Raw genomic sequence first — 16,623 nt, 5'->3', positions numbered from 1 at the left:
CAAAAAAATTGTCTCACCTACGATTCCTCTAAGGAATTTGTTGTAGCAGCACATCAGGTTGCCAACACACCGTTTTTGTCTACAAGACAGAGACGGGATGAAATTTGATCAATTCGCTTCAGTTTATTTGCATTGCGGCAATTCTCAAAGAGTTGAGAATTGAGAAGTCATTTCAATCAGTTTATTTTTCAAATTAAACTTTCCACATTCACTCTTTGCTGAAGATGTATAACGACAGTAAACAATTGTTTGTGTTGGGTCGTTGACTTTTCAGCAATCCCTCATGTGGTGATAGTAGAGAGGAAAACCTCCCTTCAACAGGAAGAATCCTCCAGCAGAACCAAAACCTGGTTCAGTACAAGACACCGTCTGCTACGACCGACTGGAGGTTTGAGGAAACTGAGCAGAGACACGCAAAAAACAAGAAATGATGGGGGAATATGTTCTATTTGAAAGAAAAGTTAATAGCATGAGAGTTGTTGGCTCCTTGAAGGAATCACAGCCGGACTGTCAGACCAGATGTAGCTTCTCTGGAGAGAAAAAAGAAAGAGTTCAAATAATGCAAATTGGAGAATCATAGAAGAAGAACAGCCCCGATTTTCTTCATTTTTGGAGATCTGTGATCGACCAATAATTACATGTGAAGCCAATCATATCTATCTAAGCAAAGGTCTAAAGATCAACCACTGTCCTCTTCTGCTCTGCTGTGTGAGGTTTGACTGACAGACCGGCCCACCAGGATCACATTTGACAACAGTCAATCCACTGTTACCAGCTCAGCAACTTTCTTGTTTTATGTAGCAACATTTCAGACAAAAAAAATCTGTATTTAGAGGCCAATTTTTTTTTAAAGATCGGTAATGAGGATTGGCCAGAAAAATACGATCATTGCACCTTTTATTACTATTTAAAATGCTTTGTTTTTGCATTTTACGTGCTCTCACGGGATGAAATTGGTTAAAAATTATGTTCTTCCATGGTATTAACATAAATGTTTATCATCTTAAGCAAAAACCTCTACCATGATTTCATTGCTATCACTTAAAATGGTAGAGAAACAATTATTCCTAAAACAGCTACAATTAAAGTTAGGAGGGTTTTATGTCTTAATTCTATTTTGATTTTGGTACAAAAACAAACGCATATAATAAATATCCGCTGACAGTTTTTAAGCGCTTGGCATCCTGCATCTATTTAGCAAGCTGCTTATCCCACCTGGCCTTTTCATGCTCCCTTTTATTCAACCATGATTGCAGCTGGTTATTCTTTCACCATCCGTTTTAGCACAGCAACTTAATTGTATTAAATTTTAATAGAGAAAAAAATCCAGTGTAAGACATGTCAGTGTATAAATCATCCTGCAGACTCGGGGAGAGTGTGTAAAAACTCGATGACTTTAATTTAAAAAAAAAAAAGCTGAAATGGAGAGATGAATGGGCAGAGAGGCAGAGTGTGAAAGGGAGGAAGAGGAGGAGGAGGGGGAACGGCTCCGTCGGCTCAGACTGAGGCTCCAGGCTCTATTTTCGACCGCCGCATAATTGAAACAGTATTTACAGAAACTTGTGTGTGCCTCTCTGTGAGGACTCACCACAGCTCATTCAGACATGATATGCTCTCTCTCATGTGTGGCATTTAAACACAGCTCGGGGTGGGAGGAGTGTCTCTCTTTCTCTCTCTAATTTTTTTTTGTTGTTGTTTTTTTGAGGGGGGCTGATCTTTGGTGCCTGGAAAAAGATTTTACATCGAGGCGAAGAAGAGGAGTCAAACACTGGATGTTCATTTAGCCACATTAAAATCTGATTTGCTTTCCTTTTTATGTGCTGTTTAATAATTTAGGCCCATCTAGGGCAGCTAGTAGTTGGTATGCATTCGCAGATGCATAAGAGATTTAACACCAGAGATGTTCACACGTCAGTTCTTAAGACTGCAAGTGAAATTCACTTTTATTTCTACTATTCAGTTAACTCAGCTCACATACGAATGAAAAAGGCTAGACTTTCTTCATCTGCTGCTGGTTTGTTTTCTTGTTTTTCTTTCTTTTACAGTAGTTCCGTTTCCATTAAAAATGTGTGCAAAACTTTGTCAAAGAAAACAAAAAAACACCACAATTTCGCAATTGTGCTGTTATCATTAAGCAAGAAGCACATTTAAAATCACATGTGAATAGGTTGACATAAATTGAAAAACATTCAGCGCCATCATCCTCCAACTGCTTTCTGTCGTCTTCTTTGTGGTTTTTACCAGTGGCAACATCCAGTTGTAGATTTTGTGATGCAGAAAAAAAGTGTTTCCATTACAGTTTTGCAAAGTAAACCAATTGCGACTGAAAACAATCTCACCGTTTGCCAAAACCGTTTATTGAAAAATGAGTTTCTTTTTCTAATTTGCGGCCTTTCCACTAAGTAAATTCATTTTCATAATTTCGTGGTTGAGGCAAACGCAGCTACTGAAGACGTCACAGACTTTGAAAAAATGCAATTTCATAATTGCAGCGTTTCCATTCAATAAGAAATGCTATGCAACTCACATATGAATAAGTTAGTTGATGGTGTTAGTTTTTTAAAATCACAGTTCATAAAAACATTAAAAACCAACTACTTCCGGCCTTCTTATGCTTCTTTGTAGTTTGCGCCACTGGCAAAATTCAGTTGTTGTGAGTCGTGTGATGGAGAATAAGTGTTTTGTGAAATATCCACCTCATCCTTTCACAAAAACAATTTATATTTGAAATTGTTGTTGTTTTTTTCCAAATCAACCTGTTTCCACCAAGTAAATTTATTTTTGATGTGTCCAGTTGCACAATTATATGGTCAATGAAAACGCAGCTACTGTGTTCTTGCAAGACTTTCACAGGCCTCACTGTGGCTCTCAATTTTCCCTTCACAGAGTAATGTCAGTAAACACACCGTGGCTCACAGTATTCTGAAACTGTCCAACGTGACAGAGAAAGACGCCGGGAAATACTGGTGTCGTGCCTCAAACTTTGTAGGCATGTCGGAAAAAGCTTTCTGGCTAATGGTTCACAAACCAGGTAAATACTGAGCTGCTACCAGGAACCGCCTTCACCGCATCTGACGCTCTCTGCTGCCTGCAGGGTTCCTCTTGGTTGTGGGTCTGCTTGACTTGCTCATAGGACAAAAACACACACACAAGCACACATGCATCCCTCTACTGGGTTCAAGTAATCACATCATGCTAGTGAGTAACTATCATTCATTTGAACTCAGAGCGCCATCTTGACCCTGATCAATAGCAGACACAACATTGCGTTCTTAATTGCTGCCATGGCTTCAAAAGTCTCACTCTCACACACAAATGTGCCATAAATCTAAAACCTCACTGACCAAGCCTCCCTCGCACACACAGATTGCTATTGATTTCCCATGGAGGGCATTCTCCCGCAATATTAATGGCCTTTTATATCAGAGTATGCGGCACGGGGCTGTGATAGCGGCGCTCATTACTGAGGCACTTTGACTGCTCCTTGTTGCTGTAGCATTAGTCAAAGTAGAAAAAATAATAATTGAAGTGTTTTCTTATTTATTTATGTATTCATAATGCAGTTTTCAAGATTATTGAAGAGAAGTTTTATTTTAAAAATACATAAAATTGATTTTCTTTTACATATCTGAATGTAAATTGAGGCAGTAAAACAATAGAGGTAGTAAGTGGTACACAACTGATTATCTTTCTGTGTAAAACACAGCATTTTCTATTAAGTTTTTACTTAATAGACAAGTTGTATTTGTCCCCACAGAATGATGCAGCCACCACCATATGTCACCATGGAAATGGTGTATTAAGATACAAGTCAGATAAATGGTGGAATCCTTTTGTTTCTTTTTCCAGTAAATAAACATTAGGTTACATGTAAGCATCTGTTCAAAATACACTTTTAAAGGTTCAAAAATTGCGCCTAAATTTGTACCAAATGAAAACACCAAAAGTTATCTCACAGCAGTAGGATGTATAGCCTTCATGCACTTTGGAAAACTAGGACTGGCCTTTTAGTGATGATTGTTATAATTGCTTCAAATTCAACAATATTACTACCGTAAATATATTTCCTATATATGAATGAAATGTGGTTGCAAACTTGGGGATTTCTGTGCAGTCATAGTCCTGGCAGAATGGGGAATGGACAATGAGAGCGTTTTCAGTGGCTCAGTTTACAATCACAAGCCACTATTACAACTTTGTCCTGTTAAATATATCACTTTAAAAGTTCCATCGTCAGCTGCTCACAGATACTTGCATCTTTACCTTCCACCAGCAGTGGGCAGTGCAAATTAAAAAGTTATTTGTGCTAACCACAAAACACTAATCATAAATATTAGTTCTGCTAGCTCCAAAGTGCTATACCAACACAGTATGCAGCGGAAACTAATGCTAATGAGCTACATTCAACCATGTTGATACTCACAATGTGTGCCGATGACCAAAACTTCATCACAAATGTCAACTAAATGTTTACTAAACAGTCAAGCAAATTAGCACTTTAATTTAGGGAATGCTAAGGGCACTAAATGTTTTCACAGTTAGCTAAAGCACTAAACAAAAAATTGGTTCTGTTACTAGCGCATAAGAGGAAGTGTGCCCACCACTGCTTTTTAGAAATAAATGCTGCTGTGAAATGCACATTTCTTCAAATGTCCTTCTAATTGAAAGTTAGCATCACCCCCCACATTCATACACACACACATTAAAGAAAAACTTTCATTGAGATTAGCCCAGCTGGGTAACGGTGCTTCTTTGGTATTTTCAGCTTTTGGTGGTGGCAAAGCTGACTCCTGGGCCCTCTGCTCTTCTTCAGCAAAGTGTTTGGTGTTGATTTCAATCAAACCTTTTGGGCTCATGGAATCTCCTCTCTCCATCCTTCTGCTCCATCTCTGTTCCCCTTCCCTCCCCCACAGACGGCCGGTATTAACACAACAGATAAAGAGCTAGAGGTTCTCTTCTTGGCCAATGTAACTTTTGAGGATGCGGGCGAGTACACTTGTCTGGCGGGGAACTCTATCGGCTTTGCTTACCACTCCGCTTGGCTGACGGTGCTTCCAGGTATATTCCTCTTCACCACACAGTCTCTCATTGATTCTTGTTTGTCTCTTTCATCTTCCTCTCATGCAAATGTTTACAGAAGTATTCATGCGGTGTGCAATGTTTGTAAATCTGATCATTGTGTATTTTAGTGGATCATTACCAACAATTTGAATTTGTTTAGCACGTGCTATTATGTCTTCATTTGAAACGACGAGGCATGAAATTAAACGCCTCTGCTGCTCTTTGATCACTTTAAATCATCTGTTCAGACATCCTAAGGCTAAGAGACAGTGTAAAACATTCCTTACGCTTGATGTCAAAAACTCTTAATTGCCTCCATTTTTAGAAACGGCTACAATTACTTGCCGCAGCTCTGAAATTAAAATGATGCATGAGTCTTTATTGCGCAGAAATAAGTTTCTGGTGTGTTTTGTGCCGCTAATAAAAAGCTAAACTGTGCCTTTGATGTTTCTCGGCCTCCTCCCTTCGAAAGCAGTGAACTCGGGCAAAGACGACTACTACGCCGACATCCTCATCTACCTGACGGGCTGCGTGCTCTTCGTCTTCGCTGTGGTCATCGTCTTCCTCTGCCGCATGAGAATGACCACGCAGAAGACTCTCCCCACGCCGCCTGTGCAGAAACTTTCAAAGTTCCCCCTCAAGAGACAGGTAACAGAAAGTAGATACAAGATTTGCACAAAGCTTTCCCTTCCTTTTCTCTCTTGTCGGTTTGGGCGCCAAAACGCCCAGCTGACCCGATTTGATTCGGATAATCAGGGTGAAAATGAAGTGGAGGGGAAAGAAAAACTTTCCAAGTCCAGCACCATTCAGTCAAGGTTCAGTTCATGGCAACTTGCAAAAGTATTCGCACTCCAACCACAAATGTTTTATTGAGATTTCATATGACATAAAACAATAGGTAAACACATAGTATTCATGTATGTTCCTCCACATTTAATCTGATACTCATAAATTATAATTGTTAATATTTTTTTCTTGACAAACGGTATCATTGAATGACTTGCCTCACCAATGATCAAGTCAAACCATCTTCAATTAGTTACCAATATTTGTGGAAGTGGTTGCCAAGTTTTATTGATTTGTTTATGAATAAGACCTTTATTCCTTCCAGATTAGAGAGCCTTATCTTTTCCTCCAGCTGCATTTTGACAGATGGAACTAATGTTTTTTTTTCTCACAAAATGTTCAAACAAGTGTCTTTGATATGATAAAAGCATAAGATAACAGTTCAGCCTCTGCTCTGTATGGAACATATCTGATAAAGTTCTAAACATGCAATTTTTTAACTTCAAAACCGAGTTAATTACACAAAGACCATTAATGTTTTTTATGCACATTTTGAAGTATCACATTAGAAAAGGTGAGAACAAAATTCAAAATAATTTCTCCAATTTTACAAAGAAATCTTTAGGTTTGCTTGAGGCGGTTTTTCGCTTTTCTAAAAGTTAGCGCACTAAAGGAAAGATGGAAACACATTTACTGATTACGTTTTGACATAACCAACATTTATCTCGCTGTTCCCTGTGTTCTAACCATAAGCATTCCCATTGTTTCTCTACATCTTCAAACAGCATGTTACATCGCAGATGCATGACAGAATGATGACAACTTCCCCAATACCAACACATTCCTGAAAACCTCTCCATTTTTCAGACGTGTGGTCTATGCTAGTGCGCAACTACTTTCTGATTCTTGTAGCCATGCATAACGTCAACATCTGACATAATTACCCTTTGTCAAACCTGGCTGATTTGCTCCAAATTAACCAGGAGACATGGCAAAGTTTTTTTTTCTCTTCTTCTTCCTTGTGTCATTTTAAAAATTTTCTCAATATTTCATTTAGATGAAGGTTCGATTTTGCTTTAGTTTGGTCTATCGCATAAAAACCCAAATAAATAAATTGAAGCTTAGGTTTGTAATGTGATGATGCATCGTCATGCAGCACAACACATCGGCAAGGACAATAGTATCGGCCATTATTCGTCATTTTTTAACGCATCGGTATCGGTCTAACGAATACAACTGGTCCAGTATTAATGACAATATCGAATGATGTCATCACTAATCTCCATATCGGTTCATCGCAAATGACAAAATGTGAAAAAGTCAAAGGACAAAATGCTACATACGGCACAAATGAAATGAGCGGGGCATCACACACCTGTCTGTTATGGATCTTCTTGTCCTGCTGGGATACTGTAAGGCATCACTCTGCTGACATGTGTTCACATTTATCTTGGAGCAGATTCAGCGCAGGGATATTTATGCCCTCCCCTGACTGTCAGTATCAGTTTTCGATTTCACTGTGAGTGTAACAACACACACTCTCCCTCTTGCACTCAACTGTTTAGAGAAACACCAAGTGGAGCAGCTGCTTCACCACAACCTGCAGTTGGACAAGCCTTCTCTCTTTTTTTTTTTAATCCTTTTTCTGCTGGACTTACTTAGAGTCAGATTTGGAGTTCAAATTTGCAGCAACTCTTAACATTTTGGTTACCATGAGAGTAACTGGCTGAAAACGAGGTGGAGCGAAGAGTAGCATTCGCTCCATCATTTTTTGGTAGATTTAACTTGGTTGTTTATTCTCTATTCATGAAAGCAAGAGAACCTTTCAAATCTGAACGTTCCCACTCGTAAAACCCAATCCGACTGCTTCGTTTACCTGCTGCACTCTGTTTGCTGGGAAAAGCGAGTCCTCTGAGGCTGTTTTGAACCAATTCCAGCCTTCCAGCTTTGTAATTAGAAGGTTACATACTTCTAGAAGCACAAGCTTGGACATCCCAAATCAGTTCGTGGAAAACAATAAAGCTGAGCGTTTAGCTGTAACTATTGTCTTTTTGGGACATAATAAAGTCTTGCTAGAGTCCAGTAGATCCTCATATAGCAGCCTGTAATTCTGCTCTAAATTTTTCCACCTTCATGGTCTTATAAGGTAGCGGAGGGAAAGTTCTTATTGCATTTTTCTATAATCTCTGCTTCAATTTTGGGAGGCTAATCTCCCAGTTTTCTCCTCACTCTTTCATAACTCAAAGTAAATCTCCTGTAAACCCCCAGGCATGTTCTGTCAGATATTACTTTTAGGCTTTTCAAATTGGGGTTGGAGATTTTTTTTCTTTCTTAACATCATACTCCTCATTTTCTTACAGTCATGACTTGTTGTAAGTAGACGTAGTGTTGCAGGCCTCGAGGGGCAGAATCGGCAGACTGACACCAACATATCCATCAAAAGTAGGAGTGGGCCCCGTGGGGGTAGCTAGATGGTGGGAGGATGTGGAGCCCCCCCACAGACGCCTCACTCAGAGGCAGAACCACGGATCTCCAGCTGGAGGTCACTGATGGATGGATGTCCAGGCTCGAAACCCTTTCAGCCACAGCTTCATTCTGCACACAGCCTCAGGCTGCAAAAGTCATGTCCAGCAGTCTGGGCTGGACTTGAGAATGTGTTGGTCAGGGCAGTAGCCCAGGGCGCCAATTTATTTGGAAGGTCCAGACTTTCTTATTTCTTTTTTTTTTTATTAATATGTGTTTTGCTTTGGACTTTATATAAAACTTAAAGGCCCATATGTAATTCACTGAATTCAAAGTTTGAGGATTCTTTTTAATATAGACAATGCTCAAGTATCTAAACTCTAAAGGGCAGCATTAAGCCTCTGAGGATTATATTTGTAGTCTCAGCTGTCATGTCATTGGATTATGAGATTAATCATTTGTTTCTTTAATAAATCTAGTTTGATCCAAAGTGAAAAATGAAGTATTTCTCCTTTCCGTCTATGTTCTTGTAAAACAGATTTCACCATGTTGCTTTCAGAGACTATAACAGATTTTTTTTTTTTTGCACCCAAGCAGGTTTCCTTGGATTCTAACTCCTCCATGAACTCCAACACGCCTCTGGTTCGGATTGCTCGGCTGTCGTCCAGCGACGGGCCCATGCTGGCCAACGTCTCAGAGCTGGAGCTGCCCTCTGACCCCAAATGGGAGTTTCCTCGCACACGGTAAGAGAGGAGCAGTCCACACAAACAGTGACCGTGAGACGATTCAGACGCCTTGAACTTCTTGATATTTTGTCACGTTACAACCTCGACATCAGTTTTCCTAACACCCGCCATAGTGGAGAGTCTAAAGATTAAAAGCGTGTTTGTTTTCAGGCTAACCCTGGGTAAACCTCTGGGAGAGGGCTGCTTCGGTCAGGTCGTCATGGCGGAGGCAGTCGGCATTGACAAGGAGAAGCCCAACAAGCCTCTCACCGTCGCTGTGAAGATGCTGAAAGGTTATCCACATTACAGTCTCCCTCTTCTAATAATCTCAAAGAAAACAGCACCGTTTCTGATTTAGCTTTGCCTCCCCCCCCCCAGACGATGCAACAGATAAAGATCTGTCAGACTTGGTGTCAGAGATGGAGATGATGAAGATGATAGGCAAACACAAAAACATCATCAACCTGCTGGGCGCATGCACTCAGGACGGTGAGCCTCAGAGGAGGAACAGAAGATTAAAGGAGAACCAAGATGAATCTTTAAAGCAATGTTCTCTGTCTCACCAGGTCCTCTGTACGTCCTGGTGGAGTACGCCTCCAAAGGGAACCTGAGGGAGTACCTCCGGGCGCGCCGTCCTCCAGGCATGGATTATTCCTTTGACACCTGCAAAATCCCTGATGAGCAGCTCACCTTTAAAGACCTGGTGTCCTGCGCCTATCAGGTCGCCCGAGGCATGGAGTACCTGGCTTCACAGAAGGTCTCGTCTCCTAAAGCCTAAATATACAAGGATACAGATAGACAGATAAAAAGATACATTCTATATCTCCTTTTGTAAATGTACGAGTTTTTGTTTTATAGCAGTGAAGTGATTAGAATTGAAATTGTTTGAAATAATTACAAGGAAAAGGTTTAGACTTTTAATGATTTAGTATTTTCTCTTAAAGGCATGAAGTAAAGATGCACTGATCAAAGATTTTGTAACCAAGATACAAAAAATGTTGCAAAAAATGAAGGTTGAATGACATTTTAAACAGTTTGCGGTTCATTAGACTAGGTTCACACAGCAGACCCATATCCAGGTTTTTCATGGCAGACTGAATGACTTGATGCTGATCTCTTTGACCATAAAATAAATCCAGATTGTCCCTCTTCCATACTAATTTGAATATTTATCCGATAGTTTTCTGCAGTTAGGACAATCATGTCGCATTTCATCCAACCGTTGATGCGAGACATGCATCAAAATTCTGCACCAGAAGCTGCCAATCCAGACATGAACAATGGCTGAAAATCAGAATTATGAATTTGGGAGACGTTTGTGTCTATTACTGCTGTAAACAATGCTCTGCTCTGTTATGTCTACGTTCTTCTACACATGTGGGTCTTAAACCGTTCACACAGAATTCTGACTGCAGTCACATTTAGTTAGCAGCATGAACAATTAAGCAAAAACTTCGATTTCAACAAATAAATCCAAGCTTGCTCGACACTACATTGAACGTTGCCTTATATTAGCGATTTGCACAGGTTGATCTTTACCTTAACTTGAAGATTAACTCCAATCTCTTCATGACAGACCAGAGTGGAAAAGGTTTTGCTGTCAAACAGGAATCTCATATTCCCAAAACCTTCATTTTTTAGAAAATGAAAAACTTATTTCTTCTCCATTTAAATTCACACTGCTTGGTCAACTTTCAACAAAAATCTTAATTATCCACATGCCTGTATGTAAAGCTAATTCGAGTTTGTCACGTTTTCCCCCTGCAGTGTATCCACAGAGATCTGGCAGCCAGAAACGTTCTGGTGACGGAGGACAACGTCATGAAAATAGCCGACTTCGGACTCGCCAGAGACGTGCACAACATAGACTACTACAAAAAGACCACAAATGTGAGTTTCATGACATTGGTACTTTATCTGAAATGTCGGAAAAAAACTCAGGACAGTAAGGAAAATGTGCATTTATGTTACGTGTTTGCTTTTTTATTTAATCGCAGCAATAAATCCTAAATATTTCATGTTTGGTCTCATTTCATTTAGAAGCTTATATGCATTTCTGCTCTGTTTTTGTATTTATAATACAAGAACAGTATCTTGCATTACTGTTCTTAATACACGCATATACAGTATATCTGCAAATATATATACATGTATATGAAATCAGCAAATCACTACAATCTGAATTTAAATACATGCTGCTGACTGTCTCCACTGTGCTGCTCTGACTGTGATGGAGCGCGTAGTGGAGGCAGGAGATGGTTAAACATTGTGTAATAGCGCTGAGTTTTTCCTGTCTGATCCGTACAGAATAGTTCTGCTGACCAAAGTGGTTCTGTTGTACTTGTTTTGCTCCAGGGTCGTCTGCCCGTGAAATGGATGGCTCCGGAGGCTCTGTTCGACCGGGTCTACACGCACCAGAGCGACGTGTGAGTTTCCGCAAGCTGACCGTCTCATGCCGGCTGTCCGCTGATGTGTACAGCGGAGGAATGCGGCTGTTGAAATGTGGTGACTGAGCTCATTAGTGTCAAGCGCAGAACCGATGGGTTCCCGCGCCAAATATCTCCAGTATGCTGCCAACCGGCCCTCAATTGGGAATCTTTTCTGGTGGAGTTTGTTCCTAACGTCCCAATACGACACTGGAGTCCCAGCATCTTGTTACCTCCGTTTCCATTTGTGCAAATCTTAGTCGATTTGCAATTACGATGTTTCTACTAAATAAATGAAATTAAAATCGTATGTGAATAAGGTTGTTCACACAATAAATCATTGACATTCATGGCAGTACAGATATAAACAGATTGAAGCGACAAGCTCATTATATTTAGGGGAAATAGTTTGGGGCAAATTGTAGGGCATGTTGGACTAACACACAACTTTTTATGAACTGTGAGGCTGTGAGAGCTCTGGTGGAGCCAGGTGCACCATCATCCTCCTACCACTTCCTGTCTTCTTCTTTGTCGTTTCCACCAGCAGTCACATCTGGCTGTTGATCATTTGATTCATGACACACAAATTTGCAATGCGGTGTTTCCATTAAATAAGAAACTATTAAAATTTCACATGAATAAGTTGGTTCAGGTGATAAGTCACTTCCTGTGCCATCATCCTCCCACTACTTTCTGTCGTCGTCTTCACCGTTTCCTCCAGTAGCAACATCCGGTTGTTGATTGTGTGACTCGTGCGATGTGAATAAAGACTTTCCACTGCAGTTTTGCAAAATGCATCCATTTCAATACAGATGAAAACCCACCTCATCCTAGCGCTGACCACCAAATTTCTGTATTTCCATGAAACAAATTTACTTTTATATTTTCAAGTTGTGCAGTTCTATGGTTAATGTTATTTTAAGAGGCTCAATCCGAGATAAGAAAGCCGAGGTGTTTCCTCGGGTTGTGTGTTTCTCTCACACATACACACCTTTCTCCCCGTCCGGCTGTGTTTGTGCCGCCTCTGATCTAAAGCCGGCGGCCCTGTCAGACGTGGAGGTCACCAAGGTGATGTATCTTGCAGTAGTTCCAGCAGCCTTTCCCCCAGCCAGACACAGCCAGACGCTGTGTCCCCAGCACAGCCGTCCAAGCCAAACAGGGGCCCCTGTCAGCGCTGCCGGGCTGTGTGATCACTGCAGACTGGGAACGGGCCGAGGGGAGAACCGGCCTGCTCTGTTATTTCAGCAGTTCTGGATTACAGACTCCAAATCTTCGCCTGCCTTTATACAGTAGTCACTTTGAGCCAGTTTATCCCCTTCACACCGCGGAGGGCCTTCCACTGTTTGGCTTTCGGTCTGATAGGGCGACGGTTCTAAACATTCAAATTAAGCTGTCAAAAACTCCAAACTGTAGAGAGCAAATGATCGGCATGGTCACAGTTGCAAAATGATTAGTCATATTTCAGTTTTCACTGCTGCGCGCTCTCAGCAGGATGTTTTATATGAGCTTGTATTAAATGTAAGACTTTAAGTCAAGATAAAGATGCTTAATCGTTGGAAAGCTCTTCCCACTATTAGTCCCATGAAAGTAATTATTTTACTCAGAGATCCGTCAGTTGGAGATTTGTGGCTGATCTCCAGTTTTTGTGACTCTTCGACCTGCTGATTCCCAGAAATAACAATCAAAACTTTAACACATTGATTTCAATTCATTATAGACAAATTTAAATGTAATTATTTGCTTTTTCTTGTTTTCTACGTACAAAGGTTCAAAGTGGAACTTCTCTATTCGTGCGTTTCTGGTACGGTTGCAAATCTGACACACAAGTGACTTTCAGTTGACAGCGATGGACAACAAAACCCATTGGGCTTCATTTAATTTCTGCCTCAAAAAATAATCTGATTGGATGCTGGACTATGGTTATGTTCAAGTTGCTGATAGGCTAAAAGGAGTTAGCTATTCAAGGCTAAACTAGCATCTCAATGCTAACATGTGGCAGCTAGCGTAGATGTCCTCAGCATCCACATATTTCTAAAGGAGGTCCATGATTTTATGCCTGCATTGTTACTGGTTTTAAACCGCTGATTGAAAATATTTCTTAAAATTCATTTTTTTTAAAAAAGGCACCATCTGCAAAGCATATGAAATTAAAATAATTACGATCTATTTGTGTCCATCACAAAACTTTGTCAGTATTTCAATGGTAAAAACACAATTTCGCAACTGCTGCAGTTCCCTCAAATAATACGCACCATTAAAATAACACCAGAATGTTTTTTTCTACGCAATAATTGAAAAACATGACGCATCACTGTCCTGTCGTCTTCTTCGACGTTTCCGCCTGCAATCACATCCAGCTGTTGATCATGTGACTCATTTGATGTGGAAAAAGTTTCCATTGCACTTTTGTGAAATAGACTCATTGATACAACTGAAAAACTAAATCATTCAAGCTCACAATCCTTCTATCCAAATTGCTGTTTATGGTAATTTTTGGTCAGTCGAAATGCAGCTGCTGAACATGTTTGAGATGAACTTTTCCAGTCCTTACTTCTTGACGTGACGATTTTGACTGATTCCGACTGGAACGAATTGGAAAATAAAAAATAAGAAGCTCTTGAAAGTGGCCGCGGTTTTAAAATTCAACTGAAACTGAAGAAATGGACGAAAATTGAGAGAAGAGCGATATAAGACCCACAGATGGGGTCGGTGGAAGCCATTTTCTGGATGTTTTATTCATTCAGGAGGTGGGCCAGTCTGCTCGGCTGTTCTCCGCCCTGCAGATCGGAGCGTAGATAAGTAGATTAAAGTGAGGACGGGTCTTATTGTGATTCACAGGATGAATCGTTCAACAATGCTACACCCGGTTAATTGACTGCCCATTATGTGACGACCTCCACCCCCACCTCCCTCCTCTGTTTTCAGTTTTTTTTTTTTAACCATTTCGGAGTGAATCAGCAGTTTTCTGAAGCTGCTGCCACAGAGAGAGAAAGGGAGTGAGATGATGGCTTGGTTTGAACTGCAGCTGGGATGGAAATGTTCAGGCTGTCGATACACACTCTCCTCTTCACAGTAGAGTCCAGGTCAGGTTTGGTTCCTGGCAGGAAGTCTCTGATCCTCTTTTAGAATCAGATGATATAGCATATTAAAAACAAAATATGGCAGAAAACTCTGGGTGGAAATATACATCAGTTCACAGCTGGAAAGCGACCCATTTTCACTGTGTGAATCTGTAATGTCAGCTACTAGATCACTGACTTAATGAGTTTTTGTTGATTAGTATTTTATATGCAGAAGACTTTAGAGGAAAAACTCTTGAACCTGCTGTATTCTGGGTTTACTAGAGAATGACTTTATTTTTGTAACTATCAGTTTCTGTGTTGGGCTCAGGCTGGAGAACGGGACAAACACAAACTATCTTGGGTTTTATGTTCTCATCTGTTTGATTCCTTTTTTTTTTTCCAAGTTATTTTTTGCACATTCACAAATGCTGCCAGAACTAACTAGAGTACCAAACTGAGTTATTATTATTTAGGATTATTACTAATCGCCATAAAACACACGGAGAAAGAAAAGCTGTTTTGTTTTTTTGTGAGCTTTGACTGTTTCCGCTAACAGCATGACCAATGATCATCTATTTTTAACACGTTGGTATTTGGTCCAATAAGTAAAACTTGAGTTATGAATAAGTAATACTTATTTCTGTCTTGTTTCCCTTTGTGGGTGTGTTTTGGTTTGTCGCATTTCATGCGTTTCCTGAGCCGATCAAATTTCCTAACAGCTGAATTTATCTCATGTCTGTGAGGAAGCTTGACGGCAACAGGCGGGGGAGGGGTAGCGCTGCATTACTTTGAAGAGAGTTTGATAAAAAACATTTCCGCCCCGCTGTGTTGTTTTAATAATCTGATAACACAACCTCTGATCAGTGTTTTGTTTTTGTTTGTGTGTTTTTGTTCAGGTGGTCTTATGGGGTTTTGTTATGGGAGATCTTCACCCTGGGAGGGTCGCCATACCCGGGGATCCCAGTGGAGGAACTCTTCAAGCTGTTGAAAGAAGGACACCGGATGGACAAACCTGCCAACTGCACGCATGAGCTGTAAGTGAACCAACGACGGTCACACCCTCACTCTGGATCCGTTTAGTCCAGACCAATGGATGTTTGCGTTTTGGGTAACTTGGATTGATTGGCTGCAGAGTAACGGGATGTGGCTGGCTCTGACCTTTGACCTTTCAGGTACATGATCATGAGGGAGTGCTGGCACGCCGTCCCGTCTCAGAGGCCCACCTTCAGACAGCTGGTGGAAGACCTGGACCGGATTCTGTCCATAACCTCCACTGATGTGAGTCAAACTGATGGGTTTTTTTTGTGGTGATGTTGGTAATGTTGAGGTTTATGGCATGAGCGGTCAGCTGTAAAAATGGCTCCACGATTGCATTTGGTTTTGAAGAGATCAGTTCTGTTCTGCTAAACAAACTAGTTCAGGTTTTTTTTTTTTTTTTCAGAATTAAAAGTTTACTCACAGAATTATGTCTTTGACTTTTATCTAAAAAAATTCAAATTTAATCTCAGAATTATGACCCCAGTCTTTGCATCCCAAGTTTGTATTTTATTTCCAGAATTCCCAGTTTAATCTCAGAATCCAGGCATTAAAGCAGGTGGTAAACTGGGATCAATCAGCCTTGGGTACAGAGATTGGAGTTGTGCAGGAGGAGAACTAACTCTCTGGGACAGGATGACTTTCACATTCTTTCATACATTCAGTTCTCAGAAAAATATCAGAATTCTCACAATAAAGTTTTGACATGAAGGACAGAATTAGTGGCACTAATTGTTTCCCGTACTCTGTTGTTATATTGGCTTAAAAATGCTTCAATTTTGTTCAAACTGTTGGTGAGAAAAATACAATAAAATAAAAAACACTGTTGCACATTGTCCAAAAAACCCCCCAAAACAAACCATCATCCACCTGCTACTTCCTGTCTTCGTCTTTGTTGTTTCTGCCAGTGATGATCATGTGACTCATGTGATGTGTATTTTGCAGCTTTTGCAAAGTACACCTATTTTTACACAGCTGAAAAGCCACTTCTTTTGAGCATAAAAGCTTCCTATTCAAAAACATGAATTTTTTATTATTTTTTTTAATTGACGTTTTTCCATTTAT

The 16,623-nt window shown here is 40.3% G+C and overlaps 1 protein-coding gene across 7 annotated transcripts in view; it reads left to right on the top strand.

Annotated features, from left to right (window-relative positions):
- The window catches only part of fgfr3 (fibroblast growth factor receptor 3), a 74,903-nt gene that overhangs the window by 53,533 nt on the left and 4,747 nt on the right, over positions 1-16,623 (top strand). For 2 of the 7 annotated variants that reach the window (XM_055057032.1, XM_055057027.1), the window contains exons 8-17: positions 4,914-5,058; positions 5,534-5,709; positions 8,905-9,053; positions 9,207-9,328; positions 9,414-9,524; positions 9,602-9,792; positions 10,803-10,925; positions 11,391-11,461; positions 15,420-15,557; positions 15,696-15,801. In XM_055057032.1, the coding sequence (XP_054913007.1) occupies positions 4,914-5,058; positions 5,534-5,709; positions 8,905-9,053; positions 9,207-9,328; positions 9,414-9,524; positions 9,602-9,792; positions 10,803-10,925; positions 11,391-11,461; positions 15,420-15,557; positions 15,696-15,801 (1,332 nt within the window). Of the gene's footprint in view, positions 1-2,886; positions 3,032-4,913; positions 5,059-5,533; positions 5,710-8,904; positions 9,054-9,206; positions 9,329-9,413; positions 9,525-9,601; positions 9,793-10,802; positions 10,926-11,390; positions 11,462-15,419; positions 15,558-15,695; positions 15,802-16,623 lie in introns of all 7 variants that reach the window. The other 5 variants (XM_055057033.1, XM_055057028.1, XM_055057031.1 and 2 more) reach the window with 4 other exon arrangements.

The sequence above is a fragment of the Poeciliopsis prolifica genome, unplaced genomic scaffold (genome assembly GCF_027474105.1).
Source record: "Poeciliopsis prolifica strain line A6 unplaced genomic scaffold, Auburn_PproV2 SCAFFOLD047, whole genome shotgun sequence".
In the NCBI taxonomy this organism is placed as follows: Eukaryota; Metazoa; Chordata; class Actinopteri; order Cyprinodontiformes; family Poeciliidae; genus Poeciliopsis; species Poeciliopsis prolifica.
Note: the sequence above shows the minus strand (reverse complement) of the source record. Positions and strands in the feature narration are given on the sequence as shown.